The sequence below is a fragment of the Musca autumnalis genome, unplaced genomic scaffold, assembly GCF_047663935.1.
Source record: "Musca autumnalis isolate F117 unplaced genomic scaffold, ASM4766393v1 scaffold_1, whole genome shotgun sequence".
Classification (NCBI taxonomy): domain Eukaryota; kingdom Metazoa; phylum Arthropoda; class Insecta; order Diptera; family Muscidae; genus Musca; species Musca autumnalis.
Genome location: NW_027411644.1, coordinates 253,643,296 through 253,667,594, shown reverse-complemented (window position 1 = coordinate 253,667,594; position 24,299 = coordinate 253,643,296). Strand labels below are relative to the sequence as shown.

Genomic DNA, 24,299 nt, shown 5'->3' with positions numbered 1-24,299 from the left:
TTTTACTGTATTGCCATATCGAAATACCTAAATTAGCTTTAAATTCAGTTTGATTTTGTGCATTAAGAATGTGAATTATGCACGAATTAATTTGAATTAAGGCAGTCTAGGGTATAAGACTATGATGGATTTAACCAATCCAATCTATTTAAGTTGTCATCGTCATACAATATATGTCAAATAAATCGAGACAATGGACTGAAACATGTTGTAAGGCGTTTAAGAGGACCACGAATAAGATTTTTAACGTGTAATAACTATTCAGTGAAAATCAGAACCATGGCAGCGAATGTGACATGTAGGATGTGAGCAAAACACTAGCTACTTCTTCAGGGACCGAGTGACATAATTACCAAAGATGACTCAGGAAAAAAAAAAGAATGGAAATGATATTAACAACTGCACCTACTAGGTATTCATTTATGTATTTCATCATTTTAAGTGGATTTATACCAAAATGTGGTACACTGAAATAAAAATGTAGAGTAGAGTTTCATTGAATAAATGAAATTTTTCATTAAATAACAATAATGAGTTTCTTGATTATTCCAATGAAATTTCCTCAATTATGCTATGATACTTCTCTATTAATTCAATAAAGTATGAAAATTTCACATTTATACTATAAAACAATAGTGTAAGTTATTTTATGAAACTCAATGAAACTTCTTCATTAATACAATGAAGTCTTATGTTGGTTCAAAATCAATGACAAATTTCATTGATACAACGTAATTTTCTTTCAGTGTATGTACATCTGACTAAAGCCTTCCAATAACCATAAAATCAATCATCCTGGGATTAATAAAATGCCAAAATTTTGACGTGCAAATCAAATTAAATACAAACATACTTTACAAGAGTTTCATTTTAAGAATAACATTCCCTGCTGTAGAGAAACGTCAAATTTAACACTTTTAACTTCAAAAAAAATCCTCAAAAAAATAATAAACAATATTAAGTCTGTTTTCATCTCATCATTTTCAATTCAAAATAACAAAATTTGCCATTAGACATGTTGTGCTATATATAATGTGTATAATGTGTCATTGTCATATTCATCAATACCATGCCATACACCACAACATCAAAATATTTCATTGGCATTTGAGACATCCTTGAAAATTGATATGTTTTCGTTTTGAACAAAACACAACAAAAAAACATGTGGTTCAAAATAACATCGTCTCTAATTGTAATTGATATGAGTTGTCAATATTTCTGAGGAGTAACAGAACAATATGTGGGCACGTATGTATGTATGTATGTATGTGGGTTTGCATGTATGTATATGAAATCAATACAATAAGCCATCCACCACAGCATCCCACAGCCCATTAAATGTCATACATGAAAGTTTCATTTCTATGACGCTTTTGACGTGTCTCTTGTGGATATGAAGACACAGATATTATGATTTTGCTTTAGTCAAAGCAGCAACAACAACAGCAAAAAGTTTTCTTTGACTTGTGGGACTTGGTTGGGCGTCCTTTTGTTTCTGGTGCTGAAAACTTTAGGGACCTTTATGTCGGTTTCTTTCATTTCTATTTTTAAATGATTTTCAAAATAAACACTTTAAGTGATGCTTTGCATTGATGTTATATGGCTAGATAGCCTATTTTGAATAAAAATACTTTTTTTATTTCATCAATTTAAAGTTTTTGCTATGAGAAGTAACTATTGTCGGAGATACAATTGCGCATACAGATACATTAAAACAACTAAAAAAACATTAAGATCCCTTAGTCGATGATTAAAATAAAAACAAGTAAAAAAGTATCATTCGGCTTTGCCGACAGAGATATACCCTCAGCCTATGTGAATTGAAACTGTCATCTACGACAGATCGAGTGTATTTAGGGTCTTTTCAGAATTTGGTTGCACTTTTTGGACATTTTTCATCTTGCCGACAAAGATGTGGATTAGGATTTAAGTTCAAAAGTTTTGCGGAGGACGTACTTGAAGAAATGGACCAACATAGTCCATTATGGAAGTGGATCTTATTTTGGGGGTCATATCTTTTCGATAGATATCGCGCTCACTAGTTATTTCAATGGGTCATCGTATAACTTTTGGACCAGTATACCACGAAGCATGGACTTGTCCACGGAAAACATAATATCGCTGTAAACAGGACCACAACGAACAGCATTGGTATACATTTCCAAAGGATTTTCGAACAGACCCTAACCTGCATATAGACACAAATGTTGAACTTTTGTGGGGGAGGTACCTTAAGGAGAGGACCGATATGGACCATTTTAGAAGTTAAACTAAATTTGGAAAAAATATTAGGAGATCGGAAGTTTGGACCAAATTGGTTGCCCCGTTCAAGAGATATCGTGTCTACCATTTTAGTGCTATTTTTTTAATATTTGGAGGAAGTACCGGAAATTGTGGACCGGTATTCCTCATCGTCGAACTGAAACTAAGTTTGTTCAAAATATGGCGAAGATCAAATTTTGAACAAAATCGGTTGATCAGTTCGGGTGTTATCGTGCTCTCCAGCAACTATATATGCTGCCATAGCGGTTTTTTACACCTTTCGGGCTGTTTTCTCGAGAAATATGCCCGTGAAAAAAACTTTTACGGTTGTAATTGAGGGTGCGAATGCAAGCTGCTTCAATAAAAATCAAAGTGATTCGAGAGCAGGTTTTAAAAGTGAACTTATCCGAATTTTTGTGTGGGAGGTACCCGAAAGAGTGGACAAATATAGTCCATATTCAAACCTGATCTATATTTATTTTCTACCAAATTTCAGCCACAACCTTCATGCTCCCTTTCGTGGGAGCTATATGAAGGCGTGTGACCTATACCGACAAATTTCAGGTGGAAAGTTTTATTCCCTCATCGGAGACTACGAGTAACTACCAAATGTGAGTCATTTCGGTGGGAACTAGCGGACACAGACTTCAACATACCGAAAATAGGGAGGTACCGTTCTATGGGGGCTATATGAAGGCATTGACCTATACCGACAAATTTTAAAGTGGAAAGTTTTATGTAAAGACTAATAGACTAATTTTATATAAAGGAAATAGGGATGTTCCGTCCTATGGGGGCTATATAAAGACGCGGACCAACACCGACAAATTTCACGTTTAAAGTTTTGTACCCCCAACGAAGATTAAATACCAAAGTTCAGCCATTATAATGAGGCTAAAACCTTCAAAACACCGAAAATCAGGAGATATCGTCCTATGGGGGATATATCAAAACGTGGTCCTATATGAACTTTTTTTAGTAGAAATGTTACTTAGCCTCTGTAAACAAAAAATACCAAATTACAATCCATTCAGTGTTCAAATGGGACTAATTCAAAATAAATGGGACTAATTTAAAATATCGTAAAATGACGTATACTATATATGGGACGTTATATGGGGGCTATACCAAAATGTGGACCTACATAGCCTGTTTTCAATAACAAAAGTCCTACGTACATACAATATATTTTACCAAAATTTCATCTAGCTACTTCAGTATACATATAAGATACTTTTAAAACAACAACATTACGACAGTACAATTTCGGGGCAAGTCCGTACTTCCTGAGATAATGGCCCAACAGCTCTAAAACGCTTTAACCACACACGCAGAGAAAAAATATGTTTCGCAAAAAAGTCATTACCAAGTAACGATTTTATTCAGTCAATTTTGACAGTAGTAACTACTTACAAATTGACCGTAAAAGTCATTATTTTTACATGGGGATGTCATAGGTAGGAAGTACTTCCTTAAATATGTTTTTTAAGTACATATTTATTTATGTCTAAACCATTACATATATGTGCTGCCTGATAATGCGGAGTGTAATGAGCATTCATTACTCGGTAATGCATGAAGTAATGACATGTGCTTACCAAATTTTTGCTGGGAACTTTCGAAATTCCGCAATATTGTAAAAATCATTGACCATACCGATGGTAGGAAATATCATAATCTAGAATTTTTCAAAAGCAATGAGTATTGACAACAACAACAAATGGGCAGGTTTTGCCAGGTTTAACTAAAAATGCAACAAAGTGAATGAAGAAATTAACTGCTCCATTGCGCTCATCCAAGCACCCACACCCACATAAAGAATAAAAAAACCATAACAAATATCAGAGGAAAGAACAAATTACCTCCCAAAAACACTTCTCAGATTGTGTCGATATAACTCAACCATAAAAACCCAAAGAAGAAAAAAAACCCAGCAAAATAAATTGGAAGTAGTGCAATGTGGACTAGTTCTGTCACGGCATGTTTTGATGCAGTTCAACCGTGAAAAAGGCACTCCAGTCCTCACATTTTAACCGCATTTGGATGCAATCCAAAGAATCACATCCACTTGTCACATTTCAACAACATCCGGATGCAGTTCAGCGGAGTCGTGAAAAAGGCACTCCAATTCCTCATAATTTAACAGCATCCGGATGCAGTCCAAACGGAGTCGTGAAAAAGGCACTCGGTTCGCTACATATTATTAGCAGTTGTTAGAGATCCCTACATGTACATAAATCAGTTTGTACATCTCTACAGGCAGCGGTATACATTTTCCAATAAGAGATAAGCGTGTTAACATTTTCAAACATTTGTTAATACAAACTACATAATATTTCATTTGTGAACATTTTTCCGGTAACTCAAGAGAAGAAAATTTCCGAATGGAGTGCTGTTGGAGTACATGTCGAAATCTTAACTGGCGATGGGAAGACAACCCATTTAGCAAATAAAGCAAAAACAGTTCAGCTTGGAACAAATGGAGAGCGGAGGAAACACGCATGTTTGCGATTGAATTCAATGGAGGATTTTCATAATTTGTGTTAATGTAATAAAGTTTTTAATAACTTTGTTTTACAAAAATAATGCATTTTATTTGTTCTGGCATATTTTGTAATGGCTTGCACAATTTCCGCAGAATGCCTGTATCAAAACACGTGCTTTGGACTGCCTCCTATTCTACCCCAAAGGGTTAGTTTAAATGCAATGCCAAAGGGTCAGTTAAAATGCAGTGCCAGAGGGTCAGTTAAAATGCAGTGCAATGGAGTGCCTCTTTCCGTAGTCACGCTCTTGTAAAAATCATCAGTGAAAATGCATAATTTGATGCACTTCCAGATCACTTGTACATATCATTTAACTGCCTCTTTGGAGGCAAACTTTTTGCTGGGAAAGAAAAAAAAACGAATACAAACAAGAGTCAGAGTCTCATTGTACATTCGGCTAAGATCACCCATATATGTTAACGTGGGTACAACAACAACATAACTTCTCTTTATTTTCATCTGCCGTGTATAAGCAACGGAAAGAGTCTCTCAGAGAGACCAATGCACAAAATATTTTGAGCACCAACGGTGTACATACAAAAAAAAACAAAGATAAACAAAACTCACCATAATTGTTTTTCACAACGGCATCGAATACCGACTGAAGAGAATAAAATTGTCGAAGAAAATAGAATAATATGGTCCAGTGGACAAAAACTATTGTTGGATATGACAAAAACAATTGTTGAAGTTGACAAAAACGATTGTTGGAGTCACGATACTACATATGGAATCTAACAATATTTTTACAATACATATTTTGCTCTTCGAATATTGTTGGATCAATCATATTTTTTACTAAATATTTTTGAAGACATGCACTTGTTAAAACAATGGGTTAGTAAGGAGATTTATAATGAGTTTTTTAACAATTTCATAATATTAATTTTGTCAATAGTATTTCGTTGTCTGTTCTTTTTCAAGCATTCATTCTTCCCTTTAAAAATTGTTGCCGCCAAGAGAAAACCTGTCTAACTTTACTTGGCTGCTATCATCATTTCATGACAACTGATTATTTCTGCCCAAAAAAACACACCTCTTCTTAGGTTTACAAAAAGTTTTATTTTACTTAAATTTATTTTTTATTACATAATGACTAGAGAATTTTCTCAATAAATTTCACACTTTTTAACGGGATTCATTCCACTGCCAATGGGGCATTGGAATTCTTTGGAAAATTCAGCAAAATTAGATAAGGGTCCGATGACACGAAATTTATCTGGTACATGCGAATCTGTTGATTCTTGGAGTTGACGATAAACTGGATTGACATCACCGCACCACAACTGGCCATAGCTAACAAAGAACAATTGTTTGTCGTTAAAGTTCAAACCTGGCATTGTTTCCATTACACCTTTTTGTCCTTGGGCTTCCTGCAACCATTTCAAATAGGCCGTATAGGCTAAACGTACACCACCATTATCGGCAATATTTTCCCCTTGAGCTGGCATATCGGGTAAATGTTTATTGTGGAAAATGAAACCTTGATATTGGTGATTAAAGCATTGAGAACGAGTATTGAAATTTTCGGTAGATTTTCGATCCCACCATTCCAAAACATTGCCATTTTTGCCATGACTTCGACCGGTGTCATCAAATCCGTGGATCAATTCATGTGAGAGCAGTGAACCAAGTACACCAAAATTAAAGGCATTGGGAAAGTGGGCAGACCACACATAATTTGATTGCAGCAGCGATACCGGTACCTTGACTGAATTCTCAATGAGAATATAGGATGGTGTTGATGAAAGATCATCACCCAAATCTATGGGTTGAGGTGGTTCATTAATAACATCACGACTTTGCTTTGCGCCCACGGCGTGCAGAGATCTCAAATTCTCTATGTAATCTTTGCTATTTACCTTGAGATCCTCATAGCTGCTGCTGAAATCATAATCTTCATATGAAACAATATCCAATTGCATGGCTTCAAGTTTTTCCAAAGCATATTGACGTGTCTTAGCATCAATCCAATTGTAATGCCCCGAATCCAGAGCATCCTTAAAAGCCTGCTTGATTTTATGCCACATTAGATGTATACCTTGCTGAATATCCTGGCTTTTGAGTTGACGATAAACCATGTTATCGAAAATCTTTGAGAAATATTCTTTCATGCCGCTCAAACAGTTGATGGCAAGATCTTCTTGCGATTCCGGAATTGTTACCAAAAATTTACTAATTAAATGGTAGAAAATATAATTTGCCACATGGCGAGGAGGAGTTCGTTTCAGAACCTTAATTAAGTTGTTGGTATAACTTTCACTTATATAGACCTTTAGCTGGGGTATGGCACCCAATGTCAGCTGTACCAGTCTCTTTAGATCCAATTCGGAACCGTATTTGCTTTGGGCCTCATCCAAGGTGGTTAATGTTACCAAGTCACGGAAATCGCTTACAGACTGCACTTCATCTACACCCTGGGCCAGGGCAGTTTCAAATTCAACAATTTCTTTGGCAGTTTGTATGGCCGTTTTGGCATCCATACCTAAAAACACCATCAATCTAGAGGCCACCACATTCTTAAGGCCCTTCACCAACACTGTCTTGTCCTTATCGGTGTATACGGATTTACCCTCCAATGCCAAATCTTGTTGGCTAAAATATAAACGGTTTACGCTATTGTCGGCCAAATCTACCGACACCTGGGCACCTGTTATAATACCAATACCATATTTGTGGCCAATCTCTCCAATCGTTTGTAACCAATCAAATGCCCCCTCCTGCCATTGTTTTCCCACCAAGGCAGGCATTTCACCAAATTCGGCTATAATCTGTTTTAGCTTTTGTGAATAACTGCTTTCCATTGCGGGTAAATTTAAACACGACTCATAGAAATCCTTTATCTTCTTGTCAATTGCTGTATCTCTTGGCTCCCGCGTGGATAAAATTTCAATCAGCTTTTCATCCAAAGATTTTTGTAAAGTTTCCAGTAGACCTGTTGTCACCTCATTTTCCAACTCAGCCGAGTGATAACGATTCCAATTGCCACAGGTAAATTCATAGAAATCTTCACAAGGATCCACTGACATATTCATATATTTTAACATTTCTGCAGCTTTGGCTTGTCGAACAGTATTTATGGCTGCACCTTGACCTTTACCCGGGCATTGTAACACGACAAGTGCGATTAGTATCACATGGTGAAATTTTAACATTTTAACATTTGAAGTAAATCCTCTCGTTTTGAAATAATTTTATAAACTGAAATAATAACTGATTAACAATTTCCAATTAACCTATGGAATAAACGTTTTACCGACAACAACAACAAAAATTTGCACTTGTGTGCAATTAACAACAAACAATGGCAACAATAACAAAATTTGCCAAAATATAATTATTTGCATTAGATTTCAACAAACTGGAACTGGTAATTGTTTTTACTCCTCTGCTTAGTCTCAAACAATAGGATTAGCTCAGATATTATGGTTGTTAAATGTGTAAAGAATATTGCGTTTGAATTTAATTAGATCTATTAAATCTAAATCAATTGAATTGAATTCTTTTTCACCTGTCTGTAATATACAGTCTGTTGCAAAAGTTAGTATGCAGGCCTGCAACAAAAATATATTAAAAATAACAAGTAAAAAAGCGTTAAGTTCGGCCGGGCCGAAATCGTTATACCCTCCACCTTAAAATGCCATGAACTAAAATGGATTAATTATATTGTGGCCACGGATACCCCAAATGTCTAAATTAGGTCAGAAAATACATCTAAAATGTCTAAATTGGGCGGCACCTTTATAAGGGGGCTATATAAAGTGTGTGGGTGACGTAGGGGCACCTGGCTGTCTCCAGATCAGAAAGCAATAAATCAAATTGATCACGTTGTGATAGATGGAAGATACTCATCGAGTGTGTTGGATGTGCGCTCGTTCCGAGGTGCAAACATAGACTCGGCAAATGTACGTACCAGATTAAACGTAGCAAACAAAGTGTGAACAGACACAACACGGAAGTTGGACATCGGTAAGCTGCAATCACAACAGATAGCCAGAGCATATTCCACTCAACTGGCCCAACTGCTTAATCAAAGCACTCCTCGTCCCGATAACATATCAGGACAATGGCAAAACATTGCCCACTCCATGCAAATAGCCGCAAAATCAGTACTTGGATAACAGAGACCTTCACCAAGGAATCCGTGGTATGACCGGGAGTGTCGTGCTGCTACCGAAGAAAAAAATGCGGCACTTAGGGCTACTTTACAATCAGTAGCAACGCGAAGCGCACGAGAGGGGTGCCGGGAGAAAAGGAGAGAGGAGAAACGTCTTTTCAGCAGGAAAAAGAAAGAGATGGAAAAGCGGGAGTGTGAACAAATCGAGATGTACATCCTCCTATAGAGCAGCAAGGTAATCTGGTAACTGATACAGATAGTGTGCTAAGGATATGGAAAGAGCATTTTTCCAAACTGTTGGTATCCAATAGTAGCGAAGTCGACGAAGATACCACAGATCCAATCCCAGAAGATGGTATTGAATGTATACCACCCAGCCAAGATGAGGTAAAGACAGCAATAAATCGGCTGAAGGATAATAAGGCAGCAGGAGCCGATGGCTTACCAGCCGAGGTGTTCAAAACCGGAGGCGCCACGCTGATAAGGTGTATTCATCAGCTAGTTGTACCATCTGGTAGGAATAACGAGTACCCGACGATTGGAACCTGAGTATCCTGTGCCCCGTCCACAAGAAAGGAGATAAGACTGTACGCTCTAACTATAGGGGCATAAGTCTTCTCCCTATTGTCTACAAGATATTGTCAGGGATATTATGCGAACGACTAAAGTCTATGGTCAATGAAATAATTGGACCATACCAATGCGGCTTTAGACCTGGCAAGTCCACCATTGACCAGATATTTACCCTGTGGCAAATCCTGGAGAAGACCCAAGAGATGTAGATCGACACCTACCACCTTTTTGTCGATTATAAAGCAGCCTTCGACCGGCCGCTACGTTCAAAGGTATTCCAAGCCATGTCTGAATTTGGTATCCCTGCAAAGCTCATCCGGCTTTGTAAAATGACTTTAACTGACACGAGGTCCTCAGTTAAAATAGGAAAGAACCTCTCCAAAGAGTTTGGTACCAAAAGAGGATTCAGGCAAGGAGACAGCCTTTCGTGTGATCTCTTCAACATCCTGCTGGAAAAGGTTATTCGAGAGGCAAACAGCCACATGTTACTTGCTTATGCTGATGATAAAGACATCATGGGACTATCAGTAAAAGAAGTAACTGATACCTTTATGAAGGTCGAAGGAGAATCTGCTAAAGTGGGTCTGGCGGTAAACGGTGAGAAGGCCAAGTTGATGGTGTCGACGCGTAATGCGTCCATTGAGCTCGGACCGACTGTGGAAGTTGGTACCTACAATTTTGAGGTAGTTAAAGACTTCGTCTACCTCGGCACTGCCATAAACACAACAAACAACATCAGTTGTGAAATAAGAAGAAGAATTGTATTGGCCAACAGATGCTACTATGGTCTAAGTAAGCAATTTAAAAACAAAGCCACATCTCGTCAAACAAAAATAACACTATACAAAACGCTGATACTACCCGTGCTAATGTATGGTTCCGAAGCATGGGTACTTGCGCAAGCAGATAAGGCAGTGGTTGGTGTGTTTGAGAGGAAAATTCTTCGAAAGATCTACGGGCCGATTTGCGTTGACGGTGAATATCGACGTCGTATGAACCACGAGCTATATAAGCTATACAAAGAAATGAATATAGTTAAACGTATCGAGATGCAACGATTGCGTTGGCTAGGCCATATCATGAGAATAAGCGATGATGAACCCGCTAAAAAGGCGTATGAATACATGCCACATGGCGGTGCACGCAGAATCGGCAGGCCTAAGCTTCGATGGAGCATACAAGTGGATGAAGAAATGAAAAGGCACGGTATTCCAAAAAGTCAAGCGAAAAACAGAGAGGAATGGAGATCTTTTCTTAGTTCGGTCTATGGAACAAATGTTCTGTAATGGGCCAACTAAGTAAGTAAGTAAGATGCCAACACAGCTTCCACGAAAATTAATTTTAATGGTCGACATTATGGGTCCCTTCTAAAACACTTCATTTTAAAGAATTTCAGTCATATTATATAGAATATATTAACAGTTCGCGAATTCTGAATGGGTGAAACTTGGATTCATCGATTGTAAAACATTTTTGGTTTTTACCATATACCCTCGTTATCATATTAGAAATTGAAATTGAAAAAACCTAAGTTGGGTTATGACGAACATTTCAAAAAAAGAATTATCCAAATCGGTCCAGCCGTTCTCAACTGATGCAATTACCAACGAACGACATTTGATTTTAATTTATAAGCATATAGTGTAGCGGCCCGTTTATTCAACATTATTAATAATTATTATTTTTATTATATTACAACATAATTTCATTTAATTTTAGTTAACATCATTTGTACATGTATATGTTAACGTCACTTTACATTTTAATGTTAAATATCCAATGTTGCGTTACATTTGTATCTTTTGTTACAGAACTTTAAAACTATTTCACTCGAAGGAGCATCTCTAACTTTCTCTATTTCTCAATATAAATGCTTCTTCTTACTTTTAACGAACAAGTTATTATCATTGTTATTGTATTGCTCTCGCCAATACTTTCGTGTTCTCCCGTACCATAAAACTTAACGACAAATAGATTTATGTATATCTTACTCTTTTGCTCAATTATACTCAAATACTCAATAACTATGCAAATTAGATATGATTGCAACTAATAATCACTCAATATGTTTTTAACTTTCATACTAATATTTGCAATATTTGTAGTAGATAAGTTCTAAACGATGTTAAAGATTGTAATGATGTCCAGCTGGTCATAGAAATGATTTTTATTCTTTCTATTGTGATCGAGCTGCAGAACAATAAAGTTGGTAAAGAAAAACCAATAAAATATAAAAATAATATTCTCTTAGACTTTGGAAGCCTTAAGGCTACATTGCAATAGAGAAACTGAGGACGAATACTGCATTGCGACTTATTCATGTCCCACTATAAATAATAAAATTAATAAAAAACAATAAACCCAAAACTTAAGGGAAGTATTTTCCAATATTTGGAAATTTCTCCCCTTACAATAGCAGTTTTAAAAAATAGGGTAAAGAGGAAGTACCGCGCCCCCTCCGAAATCCGAAAAAAATATGTAGCATATTTTCACCCTGTACATTCCCCGACAATTTAGGGAAAATTGATTCAGTAGTTTTTGTACAAAAAAATTAAATTGAAAAAATGTTAGAGTGGTTAAATTCTTTTCCATAAAAACCTAAGAGGTAGTTTGCACTATCTATCAATGTCATATGACACGAAATAAAAACATTCCATATCTACCCACGGAGACAATGTGGAGACGTAATTTTATTATATTTTTGTTGGGGTGGACGCACAGAATAAATGGCGTAAGGAAATCTCCAATATTCCACATATTAGTGAATATTTGACGATGGAAAATTTCATGTCATATGACATTTACATATAGTGTAAACTACCCCTTAGTTGGGTTATGACGAACATTTCAAATAAAATTATCCAATTCGGTCCAGCCGTTCTCAACTGCTGCAATTACCAACGAACGGCAGTTGATCTCTATTTATAAAGATATTGCGTTTTTTAATATGACATTCAACAAAATATGAATGCTATTTCCACCGGGGGCCATCCCTTTACATTCCCTGACAATTTAAGGAAAATCGGTTCAGTAGTTTTGTAGATGTAACGTATTCAAAAAGGAGGTGTGGTCCAGTCTTTTGGACCCAAATAAGTAGGTAAGGTCGGAGACACAACCACAATTGTCTCGCAAATTAATTTCTAAACGGACACATTCGTAATTATTGTAAATATAGCATCTTTAAAAAATAGGGTATAGGGGAAGTGCCTCGCCTGCTTCCCAATTTGACAAAATACATACATATGTAGCCTATTTTCACCGGGGGCCATATCTGTACCTTTTCTGATAATTTCAGGAAAATTTTTTTTAGTTGTTTTTGTAATAAAAATTGAAATTGAAAAAGTGAGCGTAAAAGTGGGAGTGGTCGAATTTCTTTCCATAATAGCCTAAGTTGGGTTATGACGAACATTTCAAAAATAGAATTATCCAAATCGGTCCAGCCGCTCTCAACTGATATCCGATTTTTTTAGTAAATATTTTTTTTTTTTTAATTATAGTATAACGTTTTTGATATTATTTGCTTGATTCACTCTGTGTATTGCGGATTACCGGTATCATGTAATTTCAAGTCGGTATGTAGTGTTCAAGTTGCTCTACAGGAATGAACGAATTTTTTGAATTTCGTTCTGCTTAGCTTCTACTTTTGAGAAACGAGATTCTAATCTAGTATGGCTTGATAAGTTTAGTAGTACATAGTTGCTTAAAATAGTAGTATTAAATATATTTACAGTGATGCATTTTTAGCTGTTAAACTTTAAATTTAAATATCAATCGCAATAGGAAATATGAAACGTTATAAAATCACAATGACAATTTTAAAAAAGCTTAAAAGTGTTACTATTGAATTATAGAGGGCGTTGAAAATTTAATTACTAAAATGTTGATTGCTTCAATCTCCCCCTCTAATGCTGAAAACGTCACGATGAAGCAACAGAGAAAAAAGAGCTACGACAAACTGTATCAGGAATGATGTTTTGTTGAATCTGCTACAGTAAACTGCATCGGGGTAATTGAGTTGTTGGATCTGCTAATTAAACTGCATGAGGGATGATTAGTTGTTGAATTTTGTTCAGGTATCAGGTTGTTGAATCTGTTAAAACTTGTATGATGGTGTGATGATGGCTTTGAAGTAGTTCTGTTGGATGTCCAAATTATATTGTAGACATTCTTCGAAACCGCCCCCTGGAGTAGAACTGCATTGTTGTTAAAGTGAACAACAATGTACTTTTGACGAAAGCATTGAAGTTGGTATGTAGTATTCAAGTTGATCTGCAGAAATGAACGAATTTAGTTTCTACTTTTGAGAAGGAAGATTCTCATATAGTATGAATTGTTAAATTTAGTAGTACATAGGTTCTCAAAATGGTAATATTGACATATTTACAGTGATGAATTTTAGCTGGTTAAAGATCAATCACGATAGGAAATATGAAACGTTATAAAATCACAATGACAAATATACAAGATCTTAAAAGTGTTACTATTGAACTATAGAGGGTGATGAAAATTTAATTATTAGAATGATAATTGTTTCAAATTAAAAAAAAAACATGATAATAAATGAATGAATTTTAACACAGTTGCAGTTGGCCAAACGAACTACAACTTTTTTCAGATTTTGAAAACAATACATGAATAACTTCAAAATCTGACAAAGTTTTAGTTCGATTGGTCAACTGCAACTGTGTTAAAAATGAGTTACAAGATTTGAAGCATTCAAACAAAAAAACAAGTTAAATAAAATACTGTACTCGTAAGAAGTAGAAATTCGACGTATTTAACTATGTGTATATTAACAAAATTATTTGTTTTGACAATTGACAAGTCATAGCGATTCAGCCGGTTAGCTTAACTGCAATTAAAACCACATAACCGAATACATACAAACAATTTATTTTAGAAGTTTATTCACCGTATTTTTGTTGGTTTTGTTTTCGGCAAATTAACATATAATTCAATAATAATAATAATTTCAAAAACAAAAGAATTCACAGGTGATGAATATTTGTAAATATTTGGTGACTGTCTACACAAGCAGCAATAGAAATGGATTAGACTTCTGAAAAAAACACATGACGATTACTAATTTTACCACCAAGCGACGATGGCGAACGATGATATGCAAATGTTATGATCAAATTAAAACGAACTATGAAAATTAAACTTTTATTTGAAAATGCTAATTTTTGTATTTAGAAATGCGTTAGTTGCCGACTAATTGGTTGAAATTGGAATTTTAATAAATTTGGGGTTTTGTGATTTGAAGCAAAAAACAAAAATTAATATATGAATCAAAATAAATTTTTTTTAACTGGAATGTTATAACAAATGTTCGGATTATTTGCTATGGAATCCAAGGCAAAGAAAATATTATACAGAAGTAACCTTAAATGGATGGTATAATTCCTTTGTAAACTTTTTCCAGAGATTAAATGAAATTTGCAGGATGTCTGCAACAACTCTTCAGGATCAAATATTAACTTATTCGATTGAATACTTACTTACTTAGTTGGCCTATTACAGAAAATATGTCCCATATGCCGAATTAAGAAAATATTTCCATTTCTCTCTGTTGGTTGCTTTGCTTTTTGGAATACTGCGAGCCTTGACCTTCCAGCTCTGCGTGTACCGCCATGTGGCCCCTTTTTAAAAGCCTTTTTAGCGGGTTCATCATCGCTCATTCTTATGATAAGGCCTAGCCAACTCAAACGTTGTATCTCGATACGTTTATCTATACTGTCGTTGTATAGCTGATACTGCTCGTGGTTCATGCGACGTCGATATTCACCGTCAACGCAGATTGGTCCATAGATTTTTCGAAGAATTTTTGTCTCAAACACACCAAGCACTGCCTGATCTGCTTGCGCAAGTACCCAGGCTTCGGAACCATACATCAGCACGGGTAGTATCAGTGTTTTGTAAAGCGTTATTTTTGTTTGACGAGTTGTGGCTTTGTTTTTAAAGTGCTTACTTAAGCCACAGTAGCATCTGTTGGCCAATACAATTCTTCTTTTTATTTCACAACTGATGTCGTTCGTTGTGTTTACGGCGGTGCCGAGATATACGAAGTATTTTACTACCTAAAAATTATAGGAACCAACTTCAACAGTTGGTCCGATCTCAATGGACGCATTGCGCGTCGACAACATCAGCTTGGTCTTCTCGCCGTTTACCGCCAGACCCACTTTAGCAGATTCTCCTTCGACCTTTATAAAGGTATGGGTTACTTCTTTTACTGATCGTCCCATGATATCTATATCATCAGCATAAGCATGTAACATGTGGCTATTGGTGTAGATTGTGCCATTTCTTTTGACATTTGCATCTCGTATAACCTTTTCTAGCAGGATGTTGAAAAGGTCACACGAAAGGCTGTCTCCTTGCCTGAAACCTCTTTTGGTATAAAACTCCTCGGAGAGGTTCTTTGCTATTTTAACTGAAGATCTTGTGTCAGTTAGAGTCATTTTACAAAGCCGAATTAGCTTTGCGGGAATATCAAATTCAGACATTGCTTGGAATACCTTTGAACGTAGCGGGCTGTCGAAGGCTGCTTTATAATCGACAAAAAGGTGGTAGGTGTCGATCTGCATCTCTTGGGTCTTCTCCAGGATTTGCCGCAGGGTAAATATCTGGTCAATGGTGGACTTGCCAGGTCTAAAGCCGCATTGGTATGGTCCAATTATCTCGTTGACCATAGGCTTTAGTCGTTCGCACAATATCCCTGACACGATCTTGTAGGCAATAGGGAGTAGACGTATGCCCCTATAGTTAGAGCATACAGTCTTATCTCCCTTCTTGTGGACGGGGCACAGGATACTCAGGTTCCAATCGTCGGGTACTCGTTCTTCCTGCCAGATGGTGCTAACTAGCTGATGAATACACCTTATCAGCGTGTCGCCTCCGGTTTTAAACAGCTCGGCTGGTAAGCCATCGGCCCCTTCTGCCTTATTATTCTTCAGCCGATTTATTGCTGTCATTACCTCATCTTGGCTGGGCGGTATACATTCAATACCATCTTCTGGGATTGGGACTGTGGTATCTTCGTCGTCTTCGCTGCTATTGGATACCAACAGATTTGAAAAATGTTCTTTCCATATCCTGAGTACACTATCTGTATCAGTTACCAAATTACCTTGCTGGTCTCTACAGGAGGATGTGCCTGTACCAAAGCCATCAGTTTGATGCTTGACTCTTTGGTAGAATTTTCGGACTTCATTCTGGCTCCTGTACATCTCGATTTTTTCACACTCCCGCTTTTCCATCTCTCTATTTTTCCTGCGGAAAAGACGTTTCTCCTCTCTCCTTTTCTCCCTGTATCTCTCTCGTGCGCTACACGTTGCTACGGATTGTAAAGTAGCCCTATATGCCGAATTTTTCTCTTCGGTGGCAGCACGACACTCCTGATCATACCATGGAATCCTTGGTGGAGGTCTCTGGTATCCAAGTGTGGATTTTGCGGCTGTTTGCATGGAGTGGGCAATGCTTTGCCATTGCGCTGATATGTTATCGGGATGAGGAGTGCTTTGATTAAGCAATTGGGCTAGTTGAGTGGAATATGCTGTGGCTATCTGTTGTGATTGCAGCTTACCGATGTCTAACTTTCGTGTTGTGTCTGTTCGTACTTTGTTTGCTACGTTTAAGCGGATGCGTACCTTTGCTGCAACAAGGTAGTGGTCCGAATTAATGTTTGCGCCTCGGAACGATCGTACATCCAACACCCTCGATGAATGTCTTCCATCTATCACAACATGATCAATTTGGTTTCTTGTTTTCTGATCTGGAGACAGCCAGGTGCCCTTATGAATATCGAGATGATTAAATCCGGTACTGCTAACTGCCATGTTTTTTTGCAGCTGCAAAGTCTCTCAGCCTCATACCATTGTCAGATGTTTCACTGTGGAGACTGAATTTCCCGACTGTTGGGCCAAAGATATTCTCCTTTCCAATTTTGGCATTAAAATCGCCTAGAATGATTTTAATGTCATGGGCAGGGCAGCGGTCATATGTTTCTTCTAAGCGCTCGTAAAATATATCTTTGGTCTGTTCGTCCTTTTCTTCAGTGGGAGCATGAGCGCAAATAAAGCTGATGTTGAAGAATTTAGCTTTTATTCGAATTGCAGCAAGTCTTTCATTCACTGGGGTGAAGCTGGATACCAGATGTTTTAGTCTCCGACTAACTACGAATCCACAACCAAACTCATGCTTTACGTCATGGCAGCTATAATACAGTGCGTCACCTTTAGGTGTTGTTGTGACGCCTTTCCCAATCCATCGTTTTTCCTGTATGGTAGTAATATCGGTCTTGTACTTTTCAAGTACGTCTGCCAATGCGAAGACTGCACCTTCTCTATAAAGAGTGCGAACATTCCAGGTGCAGATTCGCAGATCATGGTCCTTAAAACGTTTGCGGGGTTCGTCAACTTTAGAGGGGTTTGTTTTTCTTTTCTTTCGTTTTTTCATAGTAGGCTGTTTTTTCTAGGGGAGGGTTACTAGCCCGACGCCCAAACCCAAGTTTTTATCGTTCTTATTTATGAACGCGCAGAACATGTCAGCTCTCTACGTTTAACGGTTGTTAACGGCAGCTCCCCAGGTGACACCACCAGGAGGTCTGTGTCCACTTGAGATGAAAGAGGGACCAAGATAAATCATGGGCTTTACCATGTTAACGCCGCACAGTGGTCGAAACCACTGATCTAGCGGCGCGAAATTAATAACTTGGAAGCGAATGAAGATATCTTTCTGAAATTTTGCACAAACTCAATCTGTGTCTGTGAGTAATTATGGACTAAATATGAACAACATAGGCAAATATTTTGGTATAGCCCCCATATAACGGTACCTCCTGATATTCGATATTTTGTGGATTTAAGCCACCTTTTCCTTCCAAATTAGTTGTAATTTGGTACTTAGGGTTCCTAGTAAACCTAAACCTTTCCACCAAAAATTGTGGACATAGGTCCACGTTTGGGTATAGGCCCCTTTTAAGGTACCTCCCGACTTTCAGTAGTTTGGGGATTTAAAGCTACATTTTCCGACCAAATTAGGTGTAATTAGGTATTTGGGGTTCCCAGTGGACACAAAAATTCTCCACCAAAAATTGCGAACATAGGTCTACATTTTGATATAGCCCCCATATAACCGTACCGACAGATTTTGGGTATTTTGAGGATTTAAGCTATTTTTCAAGACCATCTGCAGCAACATTTGCAGCTATTTGCAGCGAAGTTTTGGTTATTCAGAATTTAGGGAGTCAATTTAATTATTAAAGAAATAACTGGACCGAACCTCGGTGGACCTTTGTAGTTACGCTCCATCCAACAAAAGTATATTGCACTAAAAACATACAAAAAATAATAATTTTTGAAAATTTATTGCTTTATAACTATGTAACTTCAGGCCCCAAACATTTTATTTTAATTTAACTTAAACCCTCCCCTATCAATAAAAAATAAACTTTGTTTAGTTTTATTACGAATTTATTTAACAATTAAACAAATATGAGATCAGGTTTTTAGCAACAATTTTATTAAAATCTGATCCGTCAAAATTTCTTTCACTTGACACTGAATAACTGAGTGAATATTTACAACAACAAAAAAGTAAAAACAAAATCTTACTCAGCAGAGTGTCTGTAATCGATATAATGGAAAATTTCGCAATTTTATACATTGATTTTTTGACTTTCGCGCCGCTAGATCAATGATTTCGTCCTCTGTGCGCCGGTCAGGTTTTTCATCCCCATCAATTGAATGTTTCATTAAACATGATCCTTCTTTTTAATTAATTAAAACAGCTTTGGCAAATAAACAATGAACGAATTATTGACATTAAGAGAATTCAATGTTGGTATTTCCACCTACATTTCCTTTAAGCCACAATAACAGCTATCGCGTTAATTCGATTTCATTCAACTTTATTTCAGTTGCAGCAATTTCCCATTAACACAATGTGAAATAAATATGCATACAAAAGAAATATTTACCATTCGTATTAATACGACATAATAAATGTTACTGAACTCTCAGCTAAAATTCATTCATATTTATCTAAACATTCGTCATTGTTCAAACTTAGCAATTTGTTTTTAATATTTTTTTGTTTTATTTCCATAACAAAGAATTTCGAGTAGTAGCAATAAATACAAAGAAATATGTCACTAGATCTCAAGTAGCCGATGATGACGATTTGAATATTTGTTAAGTATCTATAAACATTTGCATAAATACTGGAATCTCAAGCATTTACGGGAAGGTTCTATTCATCAATCGTTGAGTAGCATTTATTTTGTTTTTTATTGATTTAAATAAATAATAAAATTTTATTATTTCGACTTGCGGTGTGCGTTACAATTATGCAAATTCATAGAATATATATTTTTAATGAGCTTTAACTTATGAGAGTTCATTGCTACAGCTTGTGTTAATCATGTTTGAAATTGTGTAGTCATGAACAGAATACCTCCGTTCAGGTAATGTAAATACGTTAATAAGTAATGACTAATTCATAAAAAATTACAGGACAAAAGTACTCTTATGGTATGGTTTAATTTACCTTTGATCTAAACAGTTTTAATATATCTTGCTTAAAAATATCTTCCCTTCTACTTGTAAATGATTTGCATAATAAATAATTCCGAACAGTAGCAATGAGTAGACGGCGCAATATGTCATTAGACTTTAAGTAGCCGATGATGATGATGATTTGAATATTTTTGTTAAGTGTGTATCTATAAGTATGTATTTGCATAAATACTGGAATCTGTCGTCTTGCGTAGTGGAGAGTTGGTCGTATTTCTTAATCGTAAATGTCAATCGTTGATTGACGTTTATCTTATTTTTATTGATTACAATATAAATTTCGACAAATGAATAACAAGTTTTATGTCAATATTTTTATTATTATTTTTTTTTTGTGATGTGTGTATTATAAAATTACAGAAAAAAAATGAAAATGAGTATTAATTCACAAAGGTTCGTTGTAACATTGTGCCACAATCCATATAAAAAAATTGATAAACTTTTCATTTAATTTGCATTAAAACCCTAATTCAGTCATATCGAAAATAACATTTCTGAACAATTAAAAGCGATAATTGACAATTTGGAGGCATTTTTATAAAAGTGGCGAAAGTCAATGAAGATCTATTGAGGTTTAAAATTGAACCAATTGTGTTAACAAAAGTGGTCAAGTAGTACACTGAAAGAAAAATGCTTCGTTGTATCAATGAACGGGTTTCATTGATTATTTTTCATTGATGCTATAAACCTTCCATTAATATAATGAAATGTTTCTTTCATGCTTTGAAACTCTACGTTATTTAAAATTTAATGATTTTTGGATTCATTGTATAAACGAAACGGATTTCATTGATGTAATGAAACTTTTAATTTTTGTAAAGTTAAGAAAAATATGTAAGTTTTGAATTCAAACTACATACAACGGGTATAAAAGAACTAGTACGCAAAACATTTTTTAAAAAAAATTGCGAAAAAAATGTATATTTTCGATGTTTTTGGTTGCTCCAAAAATTAATGAAACAGTTTCATTATATAAATGAAATAGTTTCGTTAAATAAATGAAACATGTTTGAAATCCCTAATACTATCGTATCTAATATTATCTTATGTGTAGGTATTATTACCCTTTTCGCATTTGCATTCTTTGTAAATCTGTTAATTTATAACATTTGTCTTCTAGTTATTTTGTTTTTTTTTTAACAAATTATATTTTTGACAATCACAAAAAGAACACATATATTGGCTACATACATATGTATCGAGTCACATACATAAATATTTATGCATGAATATTTACAAAAACTAGCAGAAGTGCCACCAACTGTACACAAATTCGCTATTGGCGTTGGTATACATAAATATTCATTCGCATTAAAAATAATGTTATTCTCAGTTCTTTGTTATTGTTTGTATTGTTGTTCACTGAATTCCAGCTGTGGTTGTGTGTGTGCATTTAACAAGCAGAAAACACGTGTAGGCAAAATTACTCTCTCTTTGCAAAACAACCACCGTTTTCGTAGCTACACCAAATGATGTTCACGAACTTTGTTTTAGTTTGTGCTATACCACAATCAAGTGTGGATGAAAAAAGTTATTTTACGTCTGGTGGTTTCAACTTTAAAAAGTGTGATGCGTTTAATATGAAAAGAAAATGTAAATATTGTTTTTTATGTGTTCAGTTGTTCTTTTAAGTGAATTTTCATTTATATTTTTCTTTGTAATGGAAGCATTCAATAGAAAATCTGAAGATGAGTGGAATGGCGGAGAATCGGCCAACAAAGCACCTCAAATTTAGAAAAAGGAAATCTTGTATCCTAACAGCTTGGAAGTACACATTGAATTGCCCATAGTTTGCTGTAGAATGGCAAAACCCAGGTAGCATTTAGAAGACTGTTTTTTTCAAAAATCACATTGAGGAGTCTTTTTAGAGTCCTTTTAGTGATAAAAAATTGTTTAAGTCGCTTGTGTGATCAGAAAGGGACTCGAAAGTGACTCCCTGTAATGATTAAAAAGAGTTCTATTTAAAATACAACAACAAATGTGTAGCAATCACAAATAAATCATTGAGGTGTTTAAAATGTGACAATTTTTTGTTATTTATTGTCACATTTTGATCATCTGGAAGATTGAAAAAGGCTTAATCAAAAAAGGGTCATACAGGTGTTTGAAAAGTGATTATAATTATGTATATTCTGATCATATTTTGAACAGTTAGGTGATTAAAAACTGATTGTTTTGTTTTATTTTTGTTTGGTTGTAAATAATTCTCATATACACTTTCTACAAAACTTTGATATAAATGTAACGTATAATATTAAAAGTATAGACAAACACATGTTCAGGTTTTGCCAAGTGAAATGAAGAAGCAGTATACTCACCGCTCAACATAAAGAATAATTAAAACACATAACAAAGCAGAAAAGACAACAAAACAGAGGAAAGAAACAAACAAGAATAAAGAGAAATTTCTTTTAATTTATTTTGTCTAATAAATGACTCCCTAAAGACTCATAAACGATTATAAACATGACCCAAAAAAGACTCGAAAAAGAGTCCCAAAGTAATCAACAAATCACCAAAAAATGATTGAAATACGACTCGAAAAAGACTTTACATACTATCAGAAAATGAGCAAAAATGACTCGAAACTAATGCAGAGGAAGACTCATTTGTGATTTGCTTAGACGAGTCGCCTGAGGTTATGTTTTCCTACCGACAAAGGAGTCATTTATGATCAGAAAATGAGCTCATATTCCAGCTTTTTAATCGTGCAGTCGGATCAAAAAAGACACGAATTTGATTAAAATTTAAAAAAAATGCTGGCTGGGAAATTAAAGGTAAGTTAATGTTTAGAAAACCAGATAAGTTACAAAAAATTGTTTGTTTTTCAATTTTGCTTACAGATGACAACGCCCAGAAGTATAATTAGTAATAATAATAAGTAAGTATGAAGTGTATAATGTGAAATAAAAAATCAAATATTGGTTAAACTTTTTTTTATATCTGGCTTTTTTTGTCAATTTTCATTTATATTTGCAATGGCGATATAAAATAGAAAATCTAATGATCAGTGGAACTACGAAGACCTTCCGTGGTCAATGAAGCACTACTCCCTTCAGAAAGCAAATGCTGTATCCCAACATCATCAACGTACACAGGGGATGACACAGCGACAAAAGTTGGAGGTAAGTTATTGTTAAGAAAACCTGTTAATTTGTTAACAATTTGTTTATTATTTCAATTTTACTTACAGATGAAAACGCCCAATACTATCATTAATGTGGTTAATACCTGATGAATTAAAAATAACTTGTATTCATGGTCAACACTAATTGCAATAAAACGAAATAAACATACAGTCTGTCGCAAAAATTAGTATACACCGTTGAAACCAAAATGTATTAGGGATAAATATCACTACAACTTATTGAAAACAACAAACAATTAGTTTTATTTGATAGACAAGAAGGTTGTCTTCCGTAATAACAATTAAAAGTGCGCAATACTTGCATGCATTAGCAAATGTACGGTTCGAATCCCAAAAAGACCAAAATTTATGTCACAAAAGTTAGTATACAACGGAGAATCCTCGTGGAACTGTGTAAAAAATTCTTGATATTTTTGAACAAAATGAAACTAAATCTGTACTAAAGATCATAAAGAGTATATTAATTGGTTTTAATGGCAGTTATAGTACTTATAGTGACAAGTCCAACGTACACTGGATCGTAAAATCCACAAAAATTGGTCATCTACAAATACAACAACTGTAGCGGCAAAATTCCGAGTGTTATGTCCTGTTTATGAATTCTAAAGCCATGAAATGCTCAGAAAAGCTCTAAAGTTTTAATTTGGGGTGATCTTGATCGATTTTCGACTTGTCCTGTTTGAAAAAACGGAAATTTCTTGAAGGAAATCCATACTTTTGAGGCCATTGTCCTTTTGAAACATGTAATAATCCTTAATCCTTACACATAAGGACTTTCCTTTTGAGTAATTTTTCTCACAAATGTTGCCCCTTTTCATATTCCCACCAAAAGTAAATAGTAGGAGAACCTCAAGGTCCGTTGTGAGCCCTACAGTTATACTGTCCTACCGGCCTTTCAGCAGTATCGGACATGCTTCTCGTATCCCTAGTGTATAATTTACTACTAATGTCTAATGAACTACTTCTAACTGATCCATTTAGTTGTATTTTGGTCCTAAGTGAAGCGAACACAGCTTTCCAGAACGTTTTTGCACAATCCATGCGTTATAACAGCAGAGAAAGCTCTGTATTAAAAT

The 24,299-nt window shown here is 35.4% G+C and overlaps 2 protein-coding genes across 6 annotated transcripts in view; both read right to left on the bottom strand.

Moving 5' to 3' along the window:
* The window catches only part of LOC141389381 (uncharacterized), a 540,923-nt gene that overhangs the window by 344,640 nt on the left and 171,984 nt on the right, over window positions 1-24,299 (bottom strand). The gene's annotated exons all lie outside the window — the stretch shown is intronic.
* Window positions 5,883-8,005, bottom strand: LOC141389383 (endothelin-converting enzyme homolog). Its single transcript, XM_073960818.1, has one exon. It carries the CDS (start codon window positions 7,961-7,963, stop codon window positions 5,918-5,920), a length of 2,046 nt encoding a protein of 681 aa, XP_073816919.1. The 5' UTR covers window positions 7,964-8,005; the 3' UTR covers window positions 5,883-5,917.